General features: G+C 47.6%; 1 protein-coding gene across 5 annotated transcripts in view; it reads right to left on the bottom strand.

The window, feature by feature from the left end:
- ANKFN1 (ankyrin repeat and fibronectin type III domain containing 1) overlaps positions 1-22,465 on the bottom strand; it is a 270,247-nt gene that overhangs the window by 224,158 nt on the left and 23,624 nt on the right. For all 5 annotated transcript variants that reach the window (XM_078872935.1, XM_078872933.1, XM_078872932.1 and 2 more), the window contains exon 4: positions 8,372-8,580. In XM_078872935.1, coding sequence (XP_078729061.1) covers positions 8,372-8,580 — 209 coding nt within the window. The remainder of the gene's footprint in view (positions 1-8,371; positions 8,581-22,465) is intronic.

The raw sequence follows: 22,465 nt of genomic DNA, 5'->3' as shown, positions 1-22,465 counted from the left end.
GTTTTGGGCAATTGCCCTTCTTCAAAGCGCGTTCACGACCGCCGGGTATAAAAAAACTGTTGTTTTTCTCACTTAACTTGACAAAAAGCTGACTCGTACAAGTTACAAAGTTCTCGCTTTCACTTTTGTCGCCACGCGATGACGCGTCGGCCTCGACGCAGCGCGTGCGGGGGAGCGAGCCCCCTGCTGTGTCGAGGGAGAGGCCACTTGGAGGAGGAGGATTTAAAATAAAAATCCCCAGAGAGAGTGAAATATCTACACTATGGGAACCTCATTTGCCAGTAAAAATATGATAATTGGTTTTTTACCCTTTTATCTGGCAACAAAACTGACACCTTTTTACAAGGAGTCATGTTTGCATAGACCGCAATGCCTGCAGTCATAATACAAACAAAAGAACATAACTCTGATAATGTGCACTGTCCTTGAAGTTGTGCGCCTTTTGGCGTCATCTGGTCCAACCCATGTGAGACTAGGCTCTAAGGAAAGCTGTCTCGGGTGTGGACCAATCAACTTCAAGGACAGTGCACATTATCAGAGTTATGTTCTTTTGTTTGTATTATGACTGCAGGCATTGCGGTCTATGCAAACATGACTCCTTGTAAAAAGGTGTCAGTTTTGTTGCCAGATAGAAGGGTAGAATACCAATTATCAGTGAAATATCTGTGGGAATCCCTTCTGCAGCCATTCATGGCAAAGTCAGTTGCGCTGCCTATGGGGCGATTTTCCGATAGCGCTTTTTGGGAGTGAAACAGTTAAGAAAAAGAATATAGAGGCGTGTTAACAAGAATGTTTTAAAGCACACTTAAGAATTAACGTTCTGCTCCGTATCATCAGTGCATACCACTCCAAATGCTCTGCGTGTGTTGTAAAATATGTGCGCGTGGGCGTAAGTGTGCTTACATAATCACGAGGCTCGCAGCGAGCATGCATCAATAACCCACAGCACCCATAAATACACAACTCGTGCTCTGCGTGGGTGCTGTGGGTGCTGTGTGTGCGTGTGCCTCCTTTTGGGGAGCGGCGACGTAGTGGTTAGCGCAACGCGCCACGAACCCGGCGACCAAAGTTACATTCCGGTTCACGACCAATAACGAGTGGCTATGATATCTCAACCGGTACTGAGACTCCTCTAGGTCTAGTCAGCCTTAAATGAGTACTATTGCGGTGCGTGAAAATCGACGTTGGGCAGACAAAGGCGGCCGGGCGTGGTGCTGGCCACCCACCCCCACGTGTGCGGTGACAGCCTTCATAGGTGCTACTCGCTAACAGCACTTGCCCCTACAGCCTGTTAATGGATATGCCAATTCGTCACTAGTACAGCACAACGGTGTGTTGGAGAGCCAAGCCACTACATTTACAATCTGAGTACGACGTTTCGCCAGTAATTACAACTAGCTTCATCAGGCGACAGCCAGATTTGTGGAGAAATCCTCCCGTTCCGTTCCTTCTCTAGAGGCGTAGACGTGATGACGTTACTTGTGAGGGAGGGATTAATGAGTGCATATAAATGACGATGGTATCTACTGCCGGTTGGGTGATGTATATGGTAATCAACGTGCATTATGCAAGCCGATTGTTATTGTACCTTCTGTCGATTGTGTGCACTGAAATAGCCGTGGCTGTTAGTGTTCAACGGCAATCCCTATTGAAGTATGGTGACCTGTATAGGCATGCATTTGTGCAATGTATTCTTTGATGCTTCTCTTCCAAGCAGCACTACGTCTGTAGCTATCCGAACGGTTGAAATTATTTTTTATTTCTCTCAATTTCGATAGATTCTCTAATTCGTCTTGGCCAGTAGTAACTAGTTTTGCACAGAACTTCAACGATATCAAGATCAACTGAGTATCCTTGTTGGCACGCGTGTTTGCACTGCCAACAGCTGTATTTGCGAGTATTTAATATTTCATTGGTCTTCTTTAACTCTCGTGCTGATCATTCGTCCTGTTTGCCCAACATAGCATGTGCCATACGTGCAATGAATCCGGTACACACCTTCTGTTGATAGCTTCGGTAATAAATCTTTTGTACCAGATATTAAATTCTGTATTTTACGTACCATGCCAAATCTGACTCGGATGTTTTGTTTTTCCAAACATCTGGCTAGTTTATCAGTTACTCCTGCAATGTACGGTATTTTATTAGTGTTAATTTCTTGATCAGTTTCAATGCTCGTGTTATTTGATTTGGTTTTGGCATTCAGTGCCCTGTTGATTTGTGTATCATTGTAACCGTTCAATTGAGGCGCTTCTTTAACATGTTTAATTTCACTTCTCAGACTGTCACCATCTGACACTTTCTTATCCCGATGTATGAGCATCTTGGCCATGTCGGGTGATGGCGGGTTTAATGACACATTTATATATTTACGCAATCTAACCCAAAAAAAAGCTGTATTATGGATGATATTGGTCGCGAAAGCCTACGCGTTAAATAAACTACGTATACTTAGTTTGCATCCCCCGTGAGTTATTCGCTACCAACTCAGTTTGACTGTTCTACATTTGGTCGTCACCAAGACATTCCACAGTGGCCCATTCCCTGCCATGTTTAAGAAAATTATCTTCGCGTTAAATTATGTTGAACATTTAAGTTTTATTGTTTCTTTAACAACAAAAAAACGGCCGCTCGCAAAGGGGGCAGCCAAAGAGCCACCGCATGCGGCTCCGGAGCCACAGAGGTTACCGAGCCACAGAGGTTACTGAGCCACAGAGGTTACCGAGCCACAGAGGTTACCGAGCCACAGAGGTTACCGAGCCACAGAGGTTACCGAGCCACAGAGGTTACCGAGCCACAGAGGTTACCGAGCCACGGAGGTTACCGAGCCACAGAGCGACCGTCTGCAACAAGCGTGGAATGCGCTACCGGCAGGGCCGCGTCACCAGCCTTCGTGAAAAGTGTAGATGGTGTGGCAATGTTATGTTGAGGCCAGTGGAATGTAAGAAAGTGCACACGGGTGGGAATAGACAAGAAACAATACAAATGGGATGGAAAATTGAGGTCGAGCGAGGTGACCGGGTTGCCTGCGAGGTCAGAGCACTGCGCTGGGTTGAAACCCAGCGTCTCAACGATGCCATCGATGTCATGATCGCATGAAGAAAAGAAAAAAATACATTAGAGTAAATTATAATTGTGCACTTAATTTAGCAAGCTCAAGGATTCTTTACACACAGGTAGTCGGGCTGAAACCATCAATGGACTACACTTGAGAAACCCAGCTGATATCTCAGGCAGTTGCCTGAGATTTGAACCTGGAGCCTCAACGCTCTCGACCTCTGACAACCGCCCGGCCACCTCGTTACGAAGTCGTGAACGCGTCGCCAAATCGTCGAGAGGGGCTGCGTTTTATTTACGCGGTCCTCAAGCGTGTCGTCTGCGTGCACGGGTCGCCCCCCGAGCACATTACCCCCTTGAGCCAAACCCAAATCTCGCCGCTTCTCAGCGGGGAGCCGGAGTCAGTCGCGACCTGCAGCAAGAACCGGAAAGGCGCTCTTGCGGAACGTAACAGTCAATCATTTAACATTCGTAAAGGCGCATTTCATCCGAGGATTCCCCAATGCGCCGTGCATGGAACATCAGGGAAATAAGACAGAGCCAGCAGCAGCGTAAATCACCAAACACTATGGGGGAAAGGGCCACGTGAACGTGGTCTGGTCGGTATCCGCACTGTGCCTGCTGAACCCGAACGAGAGGGGTCGGCGACTGAAATTAACAAGAGGATGCGATTCTTTTCGAATTCGGTTTTAGACAAAATTAATAAGAAAAACAGCAACCTCTCAATATTTCAAGAGCCGCGGTGCACTGCGGTGAATACGACATGGCGGTCATTAAAAAATAACGCCCTTCAAGAGCCGCACGCGCAGCTACGGAGCCGCAGGTTTCTGCCGACCCCCTGACCTAGACGAATGTACGCGTGGGATTACATCTGCCACCCGGCTTCCCGACTGCGAGCAGAACTACCCCAACTCCTCTTTAACCCCCCCCCCCACCACTCCAACCTCCCGCCTGTTATAGTAACCGTCGCCCTAACTCCACCACCACTTGCAACAATAACCCCACCGTTTTTCTCAACCACGAAATCATCTTGCGTGCAAATTGTATAATTGCTGCAAAGCGCCTTGCATTAAGGCGCTATATAAATCTAAGATAAGAGAGGAAAGAGCACAGCAGCGAATCATCTCTTTTACGCGGCAGTGAATGTAGTGCCTGTGGTGGCAGCACCTTACGTAATCCAACCACGCTGATCAGAGGTGCCGAGATACAGAACAAATCAATTGGACTCGATGCGTCTACATGAGTGGAGCTTAAGCATTCGATGTCAGTACGGTCCCGTCACGCACCGAAGTCCAATTTCTCGCGGAGTTTTCTGTTCCCCTCCAAATGTTGACACGCACGTGAGAGGCATCATAGAGAGACATCATAGAGAAGAGGGACGTCGTAGAGAGAAGAGACATCGTAGAGAGACATCGTAGAGAGACATCATAGAGAAGAGAGACACCGCACGTGAGATACATTGTAGAGAGACATTGTAGAGAGGAGAGACGTCGTAGAGAGAAGAGACATCATAGAGAGACATCGTAGAGAGACATAGTAAAGAGACATAGAAGAGAAGAGAGACACCGCACGTGAGATACATTGTAGAGAGACATCGTAGAGAGGAGACATCGTAGAGAGACATCACACAGAGGGCCTGGGCCGGATGCGTAGCCCGACGGGGCGATCGCCCGGGTGTTGACGAGACTAAACGATGGAGCGGCAGTCAATAATTGAACATTTTTGGACCTAAAAACGGAAGAATGTACGTACATCATGTACATACATTTTGTATGTTGATAAACTGTGAATAAGCCAATCAACAATTATATATCATCGATATCCATTGTAATTTATATGAATATACATTAACCCCCTCCCTTCCTTTGGTCTTCGCACCTGATTGGCTCACAAGTGACGACGTCACATTTATCTCCACAACTCTGTGGCTGTCGCCTGATGAGGCTGGTTGTTGTGATTATATACCGGCGAAACGTCACGGTACTCGAATCGTAAATGTTGTGGGTTTACACTCCAACACACTGGTGTGCTGAAGTGGTTAACTAATTGGCATGTTTTATTTACGTGACAAACCTTATTAATTAGCTGTGTCCGGTGGTGGCGGGTTTAATGAAACATTTGTATATTTACGCAATCTAACCCAATTAAAACCTCTTTCATGGATAATATTGGTTCTCGAAAGCTGACTACGACTACTACGACCAATACTACTACGTCTACTACTATGACCAGTATGACCACTACTACTACTACCTGCTATGACTACTAACTACTACGACCACTACTACTACTAACTACTATGACTACTAACTACTACGACTACTAACTACTACGACCACAACTACTACGACTACTACGACTACTACAACGACTACTACTAACACTACAACGAATACTACAACTACTATGACTACAACTACTACTTCGACTACTACCACTACTGCTACGACTACTACTAATATGACTACGACGACTACTATTACGACTACAAATATAACTACGACTACTACGACTACCACTTATAATTACTACTGCGACTACTATGACTACTAACTGCTACGAATATTACTTCTAACTACTACTACGACCACTAATACTATGACCACTACTACTACTACTATGACCACTACAACTACTACTATGACTACTACTACTACAACAACTACTACGACTAATAACTACTACGACTACTACGGCCACTACTAATAACTATTACAACTACGAACTACTACGACTGCAACTAACAACTACGATTACTAACAACTATGACGACTACTTACTACTACGACCACTACTACTACAGCCTCTACCACTACTACTACTACAACTACTATGGCCACTACTACTAACTACTACGACTGCTACTAACTACTACGATTACTAATAACTACGACGACTACTAACTACTACTAACTACCACGTGTTAAACTGAAAGGAGGGACACGCGCCCGAGAAGACTTCGCCCGTGGAAGCAGAGTTGGATTAAAATTCAATGGATTAAAATCCAGCTCCGCGTGCAGCTGCCAGACGGAGCATTGCATCGCGGTGATCGCAAGAGGTGGCGACAGATTTGGGAGGCTTTCACCCAGCGGCGAATAGATGGTCGTGGCTGGCGATGAGCCGTTTTAAAATCTAGATTCGAAACTCATTTTTTCAGAACTGCTTGTTGTGTTCAGTTTGTTGCTCTTAAGCCCGCACCTCCGATTAGCCCGGTTGTCTACGTACGGTATGACAGAGGTGTGTGTGTAGTGGTGATACGCGCTGGGTGTATATGTCGTGTGCCAGCGCGTATGTACGGGTGTGTGTGTGGTGACGCGCGCTGACGGGGAGGAGCAGGCGTCAGTGCGCGGGTGGGGGTAGTGCTGCTGATTGGCTGTGTGCCGGTGACGCGCCCAGAGGGAGTGATCGGGTAGCAGCGCGGTGTGATTGGTCGGGGAGTGGAAACACGCGCTGAGCGGAACCGGATCGTAGGGATAGCGCGTGGGGATTGGGTAACTGAGGAGCGGTGCCGACGTTGAGGTCCGCATCCGCTCCGTCTCCCGGGAAGAAGGGGTATATAAGGTGATGCACAGAGGAGCAGGGGCAGAAGTGGAACCATCTAAGAATGAAGACGAAGGTGCAGAGATAGAGCCCGGAGAGGAGAGTAATGGAGAGTAATGGAGAGTAGAGGAGAGTAAGGTATAAGTGTGTAGCCAGCGAGAGAGAACGGTCTACACGAGCTGAGTAATGTATAGTGTGTAGCCAGCGAGAGAGAACGGTCTACACGAGCTGAGTAGTGTATAGTGTGTAGCCAGCGAGAGAGAACGGTCTACACGAGCTGAGTAATGTATAGTGTGTAGCCAGCGAGAGAGAACGGTCTACACGAGCTGAGTAATGTATAGTGTGTAGCCAGCGAGAGAGAACGGTCTACACGAGCTGAGTGATGTATAGTGTGTAGCCAGCGAGAGAGAACGGTCTACACGAGCTGAGTGATGTATAGTGTGTAGCCAGCGAGAGAGAACGGTCTACACGAGCCGAGTATGCATACGGTGTAGCCAGAGAGAGAGGAAGGTCTACACGAGCCGAGTATGCATACGGTGTAGCCAGAGAGAGAGATGCAAAGTCTACACGAGGCGAGTGGAGAGTGTAGCAGAGGCGCAGAGTCTACACGAGGCGAGAGAGGAGTGTAGCCGAGGCGCGGAGTCTACACGAGGCACAGAGAGCCAGCAGCACAGAATCCAGAGTCAAGAGAAGCGCATTGTGAAGAAGAGAGGCCACGCGTTGTATTGTTACAAGTCAAGATTTAATAAAAGAAGTGTGTTCCCGTCAAGGAGTTTCCTGCCGTCATTTTCCAATACTTCATGTGTCAAAAGGATGGACCCGATTTGAAATCACTATATCTCTGCAACCACGAACCGCCCATGAATGAAACTCTTACCACTTGAAAGGGCGGGGCATAGAGAGGGCGGGGCATAGAGAGGGCGGGGCATAGAGAGGGCGGGGCATAGAGTGGGAGGGGCATAGAGAGGGCGGGGCATAGAGAGGGCGGGGCATAGAGAGGGCGGGGCATAGAGTTTCAAACGATTACCGCGAGATGCCTCTCCCAGCGCACAAACAGCCTCTAGCCTCAGTCATTCGCAAGACACACTGCCTCAATGTTGGATAGGTCGCACGGGACCCCAAGACTTGGCGCTACACTCTTGGCTCCCAAGATCCCCAGACATCACACCCTGCGACTTTTTCTTGTGGGGATACGTCAAAGACTGTGTTTTTGTGCCACCATTAGCGACTAATCTGGATGACCTCAAAAACAGAATCGCGGCAGCGGTGACTTCAGTGGAAGAAGACACTTTGAGAGGCGTTTGGGATGAATTCAACTATCGTCTCAATGTTGTCCGTACAGCAGGTGGAGGGCACATAGAGCATTTATAAAATGGTTAGTAAAACTTGATAACTCATTAAACCGTTTGTAATTTTTGTGTGTAATTGTAACATGTTGCCATCGTGAAATATACTGCTTTGAAATGGGGTCCATCTGTCTGAAACACCCTGTACATGCGTATGTACTCATCATTCATCTGCAAGCACGAGTGAGAAGTGATCAAACATTTCATAGTTCATGTTTAACATTCCCACATTTTGGTGCTTTACAATCACGCGAATTCATTAGACGGGAGACCACGTTATCTCCCACGATTTAATGAAGTTATTTTTATTCTATTTCTGTTCACGGAAGAAGAAAAGAACAACACAAAAGTGATAGTCGATTCTCCTATTGCAATTGGTCGTCGTCTTGGGCTTCCACAACAACGACAAAACCCCACGCTCCATTTACCTGGCGGCGCCAGCGGCGGCTGCGGCGCGGAGCAGCGGGCCGTCACCTGGGGACACGTGGCCACCGGGGCCCTGTCGACCCCCTTGCAGCCGACCGCGTCCCCTCGGAGGGGCCGCGGGAGAGGCCAGGGCGCCGCCAAGGGCTGGTACGGATCCGGCAGCACGCGGGACCGCGACAGCGCCATGTGCACGACCCTCTTGTCCAGGGAGCTGAGACACAAAAAAGACAAAGATCCCCCCCCCCTCTGTGTAGCCTTCACAAACTGTTGGGGCAAGTGCTTGTTAGGGAGCACCTATGAAAGGCCGGCACGGCGCACAAGGGGGTGGGTGGCTAGCACCACGCCCGGCCGCCTTTGTCTGCCCAGTGGCGATGTTTACACACCGCACCGGGTACTCATTTGCGGCTGAGTCGACCTAGGGGAGGCCCAGAACCGGTTCAGATAATCGTCACCGTGAGCAGAAATTTAATTCGGGTCGCCGGGTTCGCAGCGCAGCGCGCTAACCGCCACCCTACCGCTCCCCACTGAGACACACTCACGTACACACACAGGGACGTACACACGAACACGTGGGTACAATCACAACTGGGTACCCGCCACATGAACGTGATGCCGGCGCGCGCGTGGGTCGTTACGCCCGCGCCGTATTTGGGAGATATTTTTCATTCTCCACGGCGTGCGAAATGTCACGGCGTCTTTGACTCCCGGCGCTCCACAGGTACCGTGGCAAATACCGCGCTGCGTAGGTGGGTTGTTACGGTACGTGTCTAAATGCCAGTGCCCCCCCCCACCACCAGGAAAAGGAAGATGCCTTTGGGAAAATAGCGGAAGGACAACGGTGCTGTCTGGTGCAGCTGAATTTACGAGATTCATTACACGGACAAAATATAGCACAAATATCCCCCGTATAGACTTCTGGGGCAAGTGCCGTTAGCGAGCACCTATGAAGGTCGGCAGGGCACACGAGAGAGTGGGTGGCCGTCTTAGTCTCTCAAGTGGCGAGAATTACACACCGCACCAGGTACTCAGTCGAGGCTGAGTCAACCTAGGGGAGGCACAGGACCGTTTCAGATGACCGTCACCGGTGGTGGTGGCCGTGAGCGGGAGTCGAACTCGGGTCGCCGTGTCTGTCGCACAGCGAGCTCACGGCCACAAATACAAAGACGCACGCGTGCACGCAGACACGCACAAAGACAACACGCTCACGTTTAGCCTGAGAAGAGTTTGACAAAAATGTTATTTTACTTTTTGTTAAGATACGTTTATTCAGATTTTAATTCATTCAGCAAATGGATTTTTGTACTCGTTTGTTTGTTGAGCATTTCTTAGTTTGTTTTTCGTAAGTTATTGGCATGCTGAGTGTCTGCTGCGTCTTGTACAGCACTTCAAGATAATTTGATAAAAGGCACTTCATGCATAAAATTATTATTCGGGGTGAGAACTCCATTCTGTATCTCCACTCATAGATACCCAGATCTTTTAGTCCATCAGTTTATTGACTTTCTATTAAAAAATATATATTATGCAGCGTTTTTTAAGCAAGTCAGGATTAAATTTTGATTTAAAGCTTTCGTGACTGCAGGGATTCATATTCTTGTTTCTTTCGGTAAAGTCACGTAGAAGGGAAATAATAAAATAATACGAATATAAAACAATACAAATACAAATTCTCACGACGTTTCGACAGCAACACAAACAATCATCATCAGGTGTGAAATCCACAGCAAGAAAATTTGAAAAAAAAAATCTTGCTGTGGTTTTCAATTTGAAAAAATAATTTTCTTGCTGTGGATTTCACACCTGATGATGATTGCTTGTGTTGCGTTGCAGTCGAAATGTCGTGAGAATTTGTATTGTTTTATATTCGTATTATTTTATTATTTCCCTTCTACGTGACTTTACCGAAAGAACCAAGAATACATGTCAGTATTGTTAAACAAATGCGACTGGAATTTCGATTTAAAGCTTTCGTGACTGCAGGGATTCATCTTCTTGGTTCTTTCGGTAAAGTCACGTAGAAGGGAAGTAATAAAATAAGAAAAAATATTTTATTTTATTATGTTTTATTTTATTTTATTATGTTTTATTTTTATTATTTTATTACTTCCCTTCTACGTGACTTTACCGAAAGAACCAAGAAGATAAATGCGACTGGCTTATGAGATGTTACGAGAAAGAGCGCTCCATCTAAACTATGGGAGATCAGTCAGCGAGGCTAAGCAGTCCGCTGGCCAACAGCACTTGCCCCAAAATTGTGTCAAGTACAGTGAGGGAAAAAAGTATTTGATCCCCTGCTGATTTTGTACGTTTTCCCACTGACAAAGAAATGATCAGTCTATAATTTTAATGGTAGGTCTATTTGAACAGTGAGAGACAGAATAACAACAACTAAATTCAGAAAAACACATGTCAAAAATGTTATAAATTAATTTGCATTTTAATAAGGAAAATAAGTATTTGACCCCCTCTCAATCAGAAAGATTTCTGGCTCCCAGGTGTCTTTTATACAGGTAAAGAGCTGAGATTAGGAGCACACTCTTAAAGGGAGTGCTCCTAATATCAGCTTGTTACCTGTATAAAAGACACCTGTTCACAGAAGAAACCATTCAATCAGATTCCAAACTCTCCACCATGGCCAAGACCAAAGAGCTCTCAAAGGATGCCAGGGACAAGATTGTTGACCTACACAAGGCTGGAATGGGCTACAAGACCATCGCCAAGCAGCTTGGTGAGAAGGTGACAACAGTTGGTGCGATTATTCGCAAATGGAAGAAACACAAAAAACTGTCAATCTCCATCAGCCTGGGGCTCCATGCAAAATCTCACCTCGTGGAGTTGCAATGATCATGAGAACGGTGAGGAATCAGCCCAGAACTACACGGGAGGATCTTGTCAATGATCTCAAGGCAGCTGGGACCATAGTCACCAAGAAAACAGTTGATAACACACTACGCCGTGAAGGACTGAAATCCTGCAGCGCCCGCAAGGTCCCCTTGCTCAAGAAAGCACATATAAATGCCCGTCTGAAGTTTGCCAATGAACATCTGAATGATTCAGAGGACAACTGGGTGAAAGTGTTGTGGTCAGATGAGACCAAAATGGAGCTCTTTGGCATCAACTCAACTCGCCGTGTTTGGAGGAGGAGGAATGCTGCCTATCACCCCAAAAACACCATCCCCACCGTCAAACACGGAGGTGGAAACATGCTTTGGGGGTGTTTTTCTGCTAAGGGGACAGGACAACTTCACCGCATCAAAGGGACGATGGATGGGGCCATGTACCGTCAAATGTTGGGTGAGAACCTCCTTCCCTCAGCCAGGTCATTGAAAATGGGTCGTGGATGGGTATTCCAGCATGACAATGACCCAAAACACACGGCCAAGGCAACAAAGGAGTGGCTAAAAAAGAAGCACATTAAGGTCCTGGAGTGGCCTAGCCAGTCTCCAGACCTTAATCCCATAGAAAATCTGTGGAGGGAGCTGAAGGTTCAAGTTGCCAAACGTCAGCCTCGAAACCTTAATGACTTGGAGAAGATCTGCAAAGAGGAGTGGGACAAACTCCCTCCTGAGATGTGTGCAAACCTGGTGGCCAACTACAAGAAATGTCTGACCTCTGTGATTGCCAACAAGGGTTTTGCCACCAAGTACTAAGTCATGTTTTGCAGAGGAGTCAAATACTTATTTCCCTCATTAAAATGCAAATCAATTTATAACATTTTTGACATGCGTTTTTCTGGATTTTTGTTGTTGTTATTCTTTCTTTCACTGTTCAAATAAACCTACCATTAAAATGATAGACTGATCATTTCTTTGTCAGTAGGCAAACGTACAAAATCAGCAGGGGATCAAATACTTGTTTCCCTCACTGTATACACGGGGGATTTTTGCCTTTGCGCTGGGGAAGTCGGCGGTGCAGTCGTTGTCCACACTGCTCTGTGAGCACGCTGGCCCAAGTCAGTGACAAGCGACATCTAACAACTGTCGTGGGCCCTCCCACCTTCACCAAGCGGCAGGAAAGGTCAAACAACTCCCGTGGCTGGCGAGGGGGGAGACTTTCATCCAGCAGTGGATCGAGAAAGGGGCGTAGATCCAAGTCGTTGTACGTATACATATTTTTTTAAATGCAATATTTTATACAAAGTGCGTGCAGTCGCCGGTTTGGGACTGCTTTTTCAAAATTGCAGCTGCTAAGTTATTCATAAAATTATTTTCTTTCGCGACCAGCAGCATTTGAAACAGCCCCCACGCGCAATGCGGTGCACACCCCATGCCCTCCGGAGCGAGGGCGCGAGAGAGCGATCGTGACAGAACCCACGGCACACACCGCCACTGTGAGTCATTTCCATAATTTTCCGCGGGCATCGCGTCGTTTCTTCTTCTTATTCTTCTTCTTTAAATCTCTACATCGCTTTTAAATTATTAATTATTTATTTAAATTTAATGATTTTCTTTTTTACACTCCGGACATTGCTCAGACGCGCCGCAGCTCACGGCGCAACGCGCTCCAACGCGCCGCCGTTCACGAACGTCAACGTCCTCCTGCCGCCCTTATTGCCCTCTTCAATCTCGAGCGCCTCTTCACGGTGCTCGCTCGCCGCGGCGCCCGACGTGCGACCTGCGAGCATCGCTCACCTTCAGCTGCGACCCACGGCGGTGACAACTCGAGAGCGATCCACTCCCACGACCTCGCCCCCCCCCACAACCGAACGTGAACACCTCAAGGCGGCTGTTGTCCAATCGCCGCCGTGTGCGATGCGGCCGCGCGAGTTCTTCCTTAGCGTACTCTTAGTTCTTTCGGTAAAGTCACGTAGGTAAAAAATGAAATTAAAATTAATAAAAATAAAACAATAAAAATCACGACGTTTCGGAGGCAACACAAGTCTCCGTCATCAGGTGGGACCGTCACAGCCAGATTTGCTGCATCAAGTGAGGCAGGGATTCAAGATGTAAGCTCTTAAGTACCAGTTAAGGGGGGAGGGAGGGGAGGGGCTTATCAGAATGTGGTAGCCAATGAATGGAATGTATCGGGAGGGGGGGCGGGGCTAACAGAGGGACGGGGTACTCGTGGTCGTGGTCAACGACATGTTTGTGCGCAAGTCACTGTGGATGTACATAATAGGAAAGGAAAACGAAAATGCCTATGTTTATACCAGTGTTGGCTGACAATAAAGAGAGTACTGTTAAACGTTAGGGATGTAAATACTCGGTAAAGTAAAATAGTGCCTGTCAGATAAGATGGTCCAAAAATGTGTAATTAAATCTTTTTTGTATGGTTGATGACATCTTTCCAATGATTACTAAGTTTGTACCCATCATCACGGTTGAAATTATGTCTGTGTTTGTATATCTGAATGGCTTCGTGTACAAACCTTTGATGGTAGCCAGAGGGTTTGCAGAGCACCTTAGTCTCGGAGAAAACAATCTCATGAGAGCCCACCGCGTTGTAGCAATGATCGGCAACGGCAGAAGACTCAATTTTGCCGTGTTTCAAATCTGATTTGTGCTCGCGGACACGATCAGAGACATGATGTTTCGTTTCCCCAATGTAACAGTCACCACAGCTGCAACTCAGTTTATAGACTCCAGGGTATTGCAAGTCAGGTATGACATCCTCCACAGATGGAATTAGATCACGGATTTTATGTACTGTACTGAATCGGACTTGGATCTTATGTTTGTTTAGAATTTTGGAGATCTTTTTGGTCACGCCTGCTATGTATGGTAACGTGACAGTTTTGATCGGAGTTTCAAGTGGCTTCTTCCTTAGCGCTCCACGGCTCTCCGATCGTGGTGGTTTTTTTGGGGGGGCTTGTGCCGGCGTGTTAATTTGGGGCGCCATGGTGACGAGATGTGAACTCCCTCACCTGGTGTACAGGAGGTCGTGGCTTCGATCCCAACCCCGACGCCTGTATATTTGGAGTTTGCATGCCTCTCTCCCCGTGATCGTGTGGGATTTTCTTCAGGTCCTCCAGTTTTTACCTCCACATTTAGAATAAAACACGCGTTTAGGATATTTGGCTGATAACACTTACACGTGATAAGCCACTGAATTGGGCTAATCATTTGTGGCCAGGTCGCTTCTGAAAAAGAGCTGATATAGCTCGGTGAGCCTTTGCTGGTAAAACAAAAAGTAGTTTATCGTTAGTTTCTTCGGTCGATATGGGGACGTTTCGCTCCACGCGTTGGGAGCTGTTCCTTCTTCGTGAATGACGTTCAACCGAATTGAGTTCCTCAAAGTCACTGAAGACGCTTGCAGCACGTGGAGCTAAAACGTCTGACGTCACCACACGAACGACACGTGACATCGCCCGACATGCTTTTTGCGTTTAGTATGATGTCTCTCCCCAGCACCTCTCATTAGCGTGGCTGGCTGCGTGGGGTGCGAAAGAAGTTCAGCATACAGTACACACGCACACAGCGGAGAGCTACGCAGCAGCAGCAGCAACGTTCAACATTTCTCTTCAGAAACAAACTGCAAAAGCAACGCAATGCGACTTAAGGTAATGTTCACATGTGAGGGCGTCTCGGAACAGCGTACAGACACAGGGGTGATATTTACGTTGAAGAGAGAGGCAGTCAGTCGGGATGGGATCAAAGGGAAACAAAATAAAAGGCAGGAAGTCAACAGCACGGAGGGCTGGAGGAAAGGAGATCCAGGGGATGGCGAGTGACCCACCACTGCACTGCTGGAGGTCCACAAAGTGGTACCCACTTTATCTACCCGAGGGGCTCGATCAAACCCCGGCTAAGTTTGTAACTCACAACACCGTGGGTCAGGGGCTCTTCCGCCGCACCGCCCAACCAGACACGATTCGGCGTAAACAAAATTAGCTGCAACGCACCGAAAACTAAATTCCAGCCCTGCCATGGACGCCCCGCTTTGCATTCCCACCAGCGTGTGCGTTTTGGGCCAGATTCACACCTCTACAAATTGCCTCCAACTCATAAACCTCGGTGGTGATTCCACCCCCCCCCTGCCCGCCCCCTCCCACCGTTGGCAAAGCGAGTCGTCCGGCACGTTTGCTCCAAACAAATAAAATGAACCTTCCCGGCGGAGAAAGAGGAGAAATTCCGACGCCGAACGGTGGGGAATCGAGCTCATCATGTAAACATGGGCAGCGAGTCAATCCCACGTGCACCGATGCTGGAAGCAAACGCACGTGCACGCACGCGGGGCCTGTCCGCGTTACTAATAAATAAACGAGCGAGGCCCAGCCCGGAGAGGCGACTCGACACCCAAGGGGAGTCGTGTTACGTGACTGCAGGATGTTTAAAGGGCGCGCAGATGTTAACGACCTCGCCTGGTATACAGGAGGTCGTGGGTTCGGGCCCGACACCGACGCCTGCTGTATATTTGGAGTTGCGTGTCTCATTCCCCGTGGTCACGTGGGGGTTTCCCTGGGTCCTGGGTTTTTTTTTACCTCCACATTTAGAATCAACGTGCGTTTAGAGTGTTTGGCTGCTATACATGTCCACGTGATGAGACATTTCTTTGGACTGTCATTTGTGGACGGGTCACTTCTGAAAAAGAGCTATCTAGCTCAGCCGGCCTAACCTGGTAATATAAATAAAATAAAGAGCAAAACAAAATAGTTAATCGATAGTTAAACAGTTAATGCCAGTGAGGAACCAATCCCCCGATTGCCCCGTGTCCCACTCGATCCTATCTCGCCAAACACGCTCACTCGTCCTCCGGGCATATTCCGCCATCGCTCATCGCCGCCGCCGCCGCACGGCGCAACATTCAGACGCGAGACTCGACGCATATCGTCAAGAGCACTGCGGCATTAAAAGGGGGAAAATAAAGTGGACGATGGGCGACGTTTCGAGAAATTGCCCTTTTTCATGGCACACGACTTTTCGATCGCAACACAAGCGATCGAAACGTCGTAGTTTTTTGTTCTTTTTTGTTATTTTCTTTGAACCTATCTCCGTGACTTTACCGAAAGACCCAAGAATATACCTCTGAGAATTTGCAACAATACCACGAGAAATGTGCCTCCGGTCTCTGGAGACCACCTGGAGAAGATTCCAGGCATGTGTTGACAATGATGGCGAACAAGTGGAGATTCTTTGACTTTTTAAAGCTATTAACATAAATTTGTTATCATGTTACAGTGTATTATCCGTTATTTTTCTATAATAAACGAGTCTCATGTTAAGTGTTAACATTTTTTTGAAGCACCCTGTATTATGAGAGCCATGGGATATCGAATGACTTTGAAAAACGCGTTTGCCTTCGCCCTCGAAACGTGTGGACGAGAGTAGCGAGTAACCATCGAGCGACGCACCAACGAGAATAAAAACAACGTGCGAATTACGGTGGCAATTCGAATCGAGGACTCAACGTTCCAAGCTCACGGCAGCCCCGCCTGTGGCTGCCGCGGGGAGGGTCACGTCAACCCATTGCACGTGCGAGGGATGTCACGGGTACGAATTGAGGTGGGCGGTGGGTTAAGGGGCATGGAGAGAGTTTCTGCTAACAGGAGGGAGACAGTGGAGCGGGAATAGTTGGGAGAGGGGCAGGAGCAGGGGGGAGGGGCAGGAGGGGGGCACACGGGGGAACGGATCGGGAGAGGGCTGTGGGCAAGAGTGGGCTCGGAGTAAAGGACCGACCCCCTGCCCCAACCTCGAGTCGGCTCTACCACGACGACTACTGCACATGTGTAGTGACATAGAATGTGTCAAGGGTGGAGCAGTCCGAAGTCGGGTGAGCACTCCGGTCCTTCATTGGTGCCGCTCTCACGCGGAACACCTCCTCCTCCACCTCCTCCTCCACCTCCTCCACCTCCTCCTCCACCTTCTCACTCCTCACTCCCATCGCCGCCGAGAAGCGCCCCGAGCCCCCTCCCCCCCCCACATTTCGGGGAGTTCCCTCGCCCCTCGCCTTCTCGCTCCTTTCCCTCGTGACGTCACCCTCTCGTGGGGACCTCCAAGCACGACGTGTCAACCCACACGGTGGACTACCCCGTGATCTTGTACAGGGAGATTGACTTTTCAGGTCCATACGGCGGACAGCCGTTTCAATACGGGCACAACATTTTGTGTCTATTTGTTTGTGTCTCTCCCTCGTGATGGGACTCTGTAGGATGAACGTTGAGATTTATCAGGGGTACGGGGTGACCAATGCAGTCTGCATTGGTCTGTAATAAGGTAGGGCACTGATAAGGGGTTGGCAGGTTTGCGTAAGTATCTCTACGCATGCAACAACTATGAATCGTATTCTTAGGTTTTTTCGGTAAAGTCACGTAGGTAAAACATCAAAATTAATGAAAATAAAATAAAACAAAAATCACGACGTTTCGGAGGCAACACAAGTCTCCGTCATCAGGTGGGACCGTCACAGCCGAATTAGCTGCATCAAGTGAGGCAATGATTCAAGAAGTAATCCCTTATAAGCAAGTTGAAGGGGGGAGGAGAGGGGGGGGGGGAGCTCATCAGAATGTGGTAGCCAATGAAAAACAATGGACTACGGCTTGGACGAGGTTGCTGCTGTACACGCCAACACAATGGACAGAGAGGGGGGAGGGGAGGTCTGATACACATGATAGACAAAAGAACGAAAATGCCCATGTTTATACCAATGCTGGCTGAACAATGAAGAGAGCACTGCCAAAAAATAACTGGGGATGTTAACACTCGGTAAAGTAAAGTAAAATAGTGCCTGTCAGATAAGATGGTCCAAAAAAGTGTAATTAAGTCTTTTTTGCGTGGTTGATAACATCTTTCCAATGATTACTAAGTTTGTACCCATCATCACGGTTGAAATTATGTCTGTGTTTGTATATTTGTATGGCTTCGTGTACAAACCTTTGATGGTAGCCGGGAGGTTTGCAGAGAACCTTGGTCTCGGAAAAGACAATTTCATGAGAGCCCACCGAGTTGTAGCAATGATCGGCAACGGCAGAAGAATCAGTTCTGCCGTGTTTCAGATCTGACTTGTGCTCGCGGACACGATCAGAAACATGACGTTTCGTTTCTCCAATGTAGCAATCACCACAAATGCAACTCAATTTGTAGACTCCAGGATACTGTAAGTCAGGAACGACATCCTTCACAGATGGAATCAGATCACGGATTTTATGTACTGTACTGAATCGGACTTGGATCTTATGTTTGTTTAGAATTTTGGAGATCTTTTTGGTCACGCCTGCTATGTATGGTAACGTGATGGTTTTGGTCGGAGTTGCAAGTGGCTGTTTCTGTGTGGTGGGAGAGACAGCTTGGCGGATAGTACGGTCAGAGTATCCGTTCATCCTGAGGGCCCGATGTACATGTCTTAATTCACCGGTCAGGTGGTGTTTGTCAGAAATGCCATGGGCTCTGTGGTATAGCGTTTTGATGAGAGAATTCTTTTGAGATGGGTGGTGGTGGGAACCCGGTTTCAAGTAGGAATCTGTGTGGGTGGCTTTCCTGTAGACAGAATGTCCCAAGAATCCGTCAGGCCTCCTCTCAAACAGAATATCCAAGAATGGTAGTTTACCGTCTTTCTCCACTTCCATGGTGAATCTGATGGATGGGTGTCTAGAATTGATGTGGTCCAAGAAGTGGTTCAATGCTGGGAGGCCATGTGGCCAGATGACGAAAGTGTCATCCACATACCTCTTCCACAGGGAAGGACGCAGGGTAGATGTCTGGATGGCGTCTGATTCAAACTTTTCCATGAACATGTTGGCTATAACTGGTGACAAAGGGGAGCCCATAGGGGTACCCTCATTCTGTTTGTAGAAGGTGCCATTCCAGGTAAAATATGTGTTGGTGAGGCAATGCCTAACCAGCGCAGGTGCATCAGAATTCAATCTATGTTGGACTAAGTCCTCAATTATTGTTAGGGTGTCCGGTACTGGGACTTTGGTAAACAAAGATACTACATCAAAGCTGACGAGGATGTCATCAGGAGATAGTACCATGTCCTTAACCATAGAGACTAATTGGGTTGAGTTGAGTACTGCCGAAGAGGTCTTGCCTGTGAAAGGGAGCAGAGTATCTGATAGAAAACGGGCTAGTTTGTACGTAGGAGAGTTTATCGTTGACACAATGGGTCGTAGCGGGGTGCCTTCCTTATGGATTTTGAGAAGACCATAGATTCTGGGAGGTCTTGCCGCCGATGGTTTTAGAGAGGGACGTTTGCTTGGTTCGATTAGGGAAGTCGAACTCGTGATGATACTGTTGGTTTTCGTCGTTAGGCTTTTAGTGGGATCGTTTTTAATTTTGGAGTAACTCCCATCATTAAGAAGGTCCAGGATTTTGTTGTTGTATGAATCTTTATCCATGATGACCGTGGCATTGCCCTTGTCTGCCGAGAGGATGACTATATCATCTCTCTTTTTTAGGTCCGCGAGTTCAGAGCGTTCGTTTTTGCTGATGTTACTAGTGGGTTTCTTAGCATTCTTAAGAATAGTAGCTATTTCAGCTCTTGCTACATCCGCATGGATGTGTCCTATGCCTCTGAGGGCTACATCAATCTGAGAAATCATATCCTCTACTGGTATATATTTAGGGGTGACGGCGAAATTTAGTCCTTTGGCCAGTACCGTTTTTAGAGTGTCAGAAATTGGGATGTTACTCTGATTAATCACGGTCTTGTTAACATCCAGCTTTGCGGCACCCCGCTACGACCCATTGTGTCGACGATAAACTCTCCTACGTACAAACTAGCCCGTTTTCTATCAGATACTCTGCTCCCTTTCACAGGCAAGACCTCTTCGGCAGTACTCAACTCAACCCAATTAGTCTCTATGGTTAAGGACATGGTACTATCTCCTGATGACATCCTCGTCAGCTTTGATGTAGTATCTTTGTTTACCAAAGTCCCAGTACCGGACACCCTAACAATAATTGAGGACTTAGTCCAACATGGATTGAATTCTGATGCACCTGCGCTGGTTAGGCATTGCCTCACCAACACATATTTTACCTGGAATGGCACCTTCTACAAACAGAATGAGGGTACCCCTATGGGCTCCCCTTTGTCACCAGTTATAGCCAACATGTTCATGGAAAAGTTTGAATCAGACGCCATCCAGACATCTACCCTGCGTCCTTCCCTGTGGAAGAGGTATGTGGATGACATGTTCGTCATCTGGCCACATGGCCTCCCAGCATTGAACCACTTCTTGGACCACATCAATTCTAGACACCCATCCATCAGATTCACCATGGAAGTGGAGAAAGACGGTAAACTACCATTCTTGGATATTCTGTTTGAGAGGAGGCCTGACGGATCCTTGGGACATTCTGTCTACAGGAAAGCCATCCACACAGATTCCTACTTGAAACCGGATTCCCACCACCACCCATCTCAAAAGACTTCTCTCATCAAAACGCTATACCACAGAGCCCATGGCATTTCTGACAAACACCACCTGACCGGTGAATTAAGACATGTACATCGGGCCCTCAGGATGAACGGATACTCTGACCGTACTATCCGCCAAGCTGTCTCTCCCACCACACAGAAACAGCCACTTGCAACTCCGACCAAAACCATCACGTTACCATACATAGCAGGCGTGACCAAAAAGATCTCCAAAATTCTAAACAAACATAAGATCCAAGTCCGATTCAGTACAGTACATAAAATCCGTGATCTGATACCATCTGTGAAGGATGTCGTTCCTGACTTACAGTATCCTGGAGTCTACAAATTGAGTTGCATTTGTGGTGATTGCTACATTGGAGAAACGAAACGTCAGCACAAGTCAGATCTGAAACACGGCAGAACTGATTCTTCTGCCGTTGCCGATCATTGCTACAACTCGGTGGGCTCTCATGAAATTGTCTTTTCCGAGACCAAGGTTCTCTGCAAACCTCCCGGCTACCATCAAAGGTTTGTACACGAAGCCATACAAATATACAAACACAGACATAATTTCAACCGTGATGATGGGTACAAACTTAGTAATCATTGGAAAGATGTTATCAACCACGCAAAAAGACTTAATTACACTTTTTTGGACCATCTTATCTGACAGGCACTATTTTACTTTACTTTACCGAGTGTTAACATCCCCAGTTATTTTTTGGCAGTGCTCTCTTCATTGTTCAGCCAGCATTGGTATAAACATGGGCATTTTCGTTCTTTTGTCTATCATGTGTATCAGACCTCCCCTCCCCCCTCTCTGTCCATTGTGTTGGCGTGTACAGCAGCAACCTCGTCCAAGCCGTAGTCCATTGTTTTTCATTGGCTACCACATTCTGATGAGCTCCCCCCCCCCCTCCTCCCCCCTTCAACTTGCTTATAAGGGATTACTTCTTGAATCATTGCCTCACTTGATGCAGCTAATTCGGCTGTGACGGTCCCACCTGATGACGGAGACTTGTGTTGCCTCCGAAACGTCGTGATTTTTGTTTTATTTTATTTTCATTAATTTTGATGTTTTACCTACGTGACTTTACCGAAAAAACCTAAGAATATGATTCCTTGCAGTCACGAAAGCTTCAAATCTAGAACTATGAATCGAACAGCGGCGCTTCCAATGCACGCGACTTGAGGCGTGAAGCGTGTAACGCGATGTTGTAGTTGTCGCCAAGCGCCTTACTCCAAGGCGCTTTGCGAGCGAGCGAGAGAGCCGCTCACTCCCGCGTTTCGGGGGTACGTGACGCGCATGGCTCACGAGCCCTCCTGGAGAAAAATCCACGTGTCCATGGAGAGAGACACGCAAACTCTAAATATACAGCAGGCATCAGGGTCGGGATCGAATCCACGACCTCCTGCATACCAGGCGAGGTAGTTAATATCTCCTAGCCACCGTGATGATGATGATGATGAGATTGACACGCAAACTCCAAATATACAGCAGGCGTCAAGGTCAGGATCGAACTCACGACCTCCTGCATACCAAGCGAGGTAGTCAACATCTCCTAGCCACCGAGGCGTGCTGGTTGTGATAAAAATACCTTGTGGGAAACAAAACTTCCCACGAGAGAGAAACAAAAACAACACGCAATCATCATCGTCGTTCAAAATAAGCAAAGCAGGAAATTGCTAAACATACAAACTTCAGAACCCTCCCATAAACAGCGTTGTTAAACCGAGTGAGGTGTTTTTAAATTTCCCCTAGATAAGGTGAAGACGGCACAGGGCCGCAAACTGCT

The sequence above is a fragment of the Lampetra fluviatilis genome, chromosome 35, assembly GCF_964198595.1.
Source record: "Lampetra fluviatilis chromosome 35, kcLamFluv1.1, whole genome shotgun sequence".
Taxonomy (NCBI): domain Eukaryota; kingdom Metazoa; phylum Chordata; class Hyperoartia; order Petromyzontiformes; family Petromyzontidae; genus Lampetra; species Lampetra fluviatilis.
Note: the sequence above shows the minus strand (reverse complement) of the source record. Positions and strands in the feature narration are given on the sequence as shown.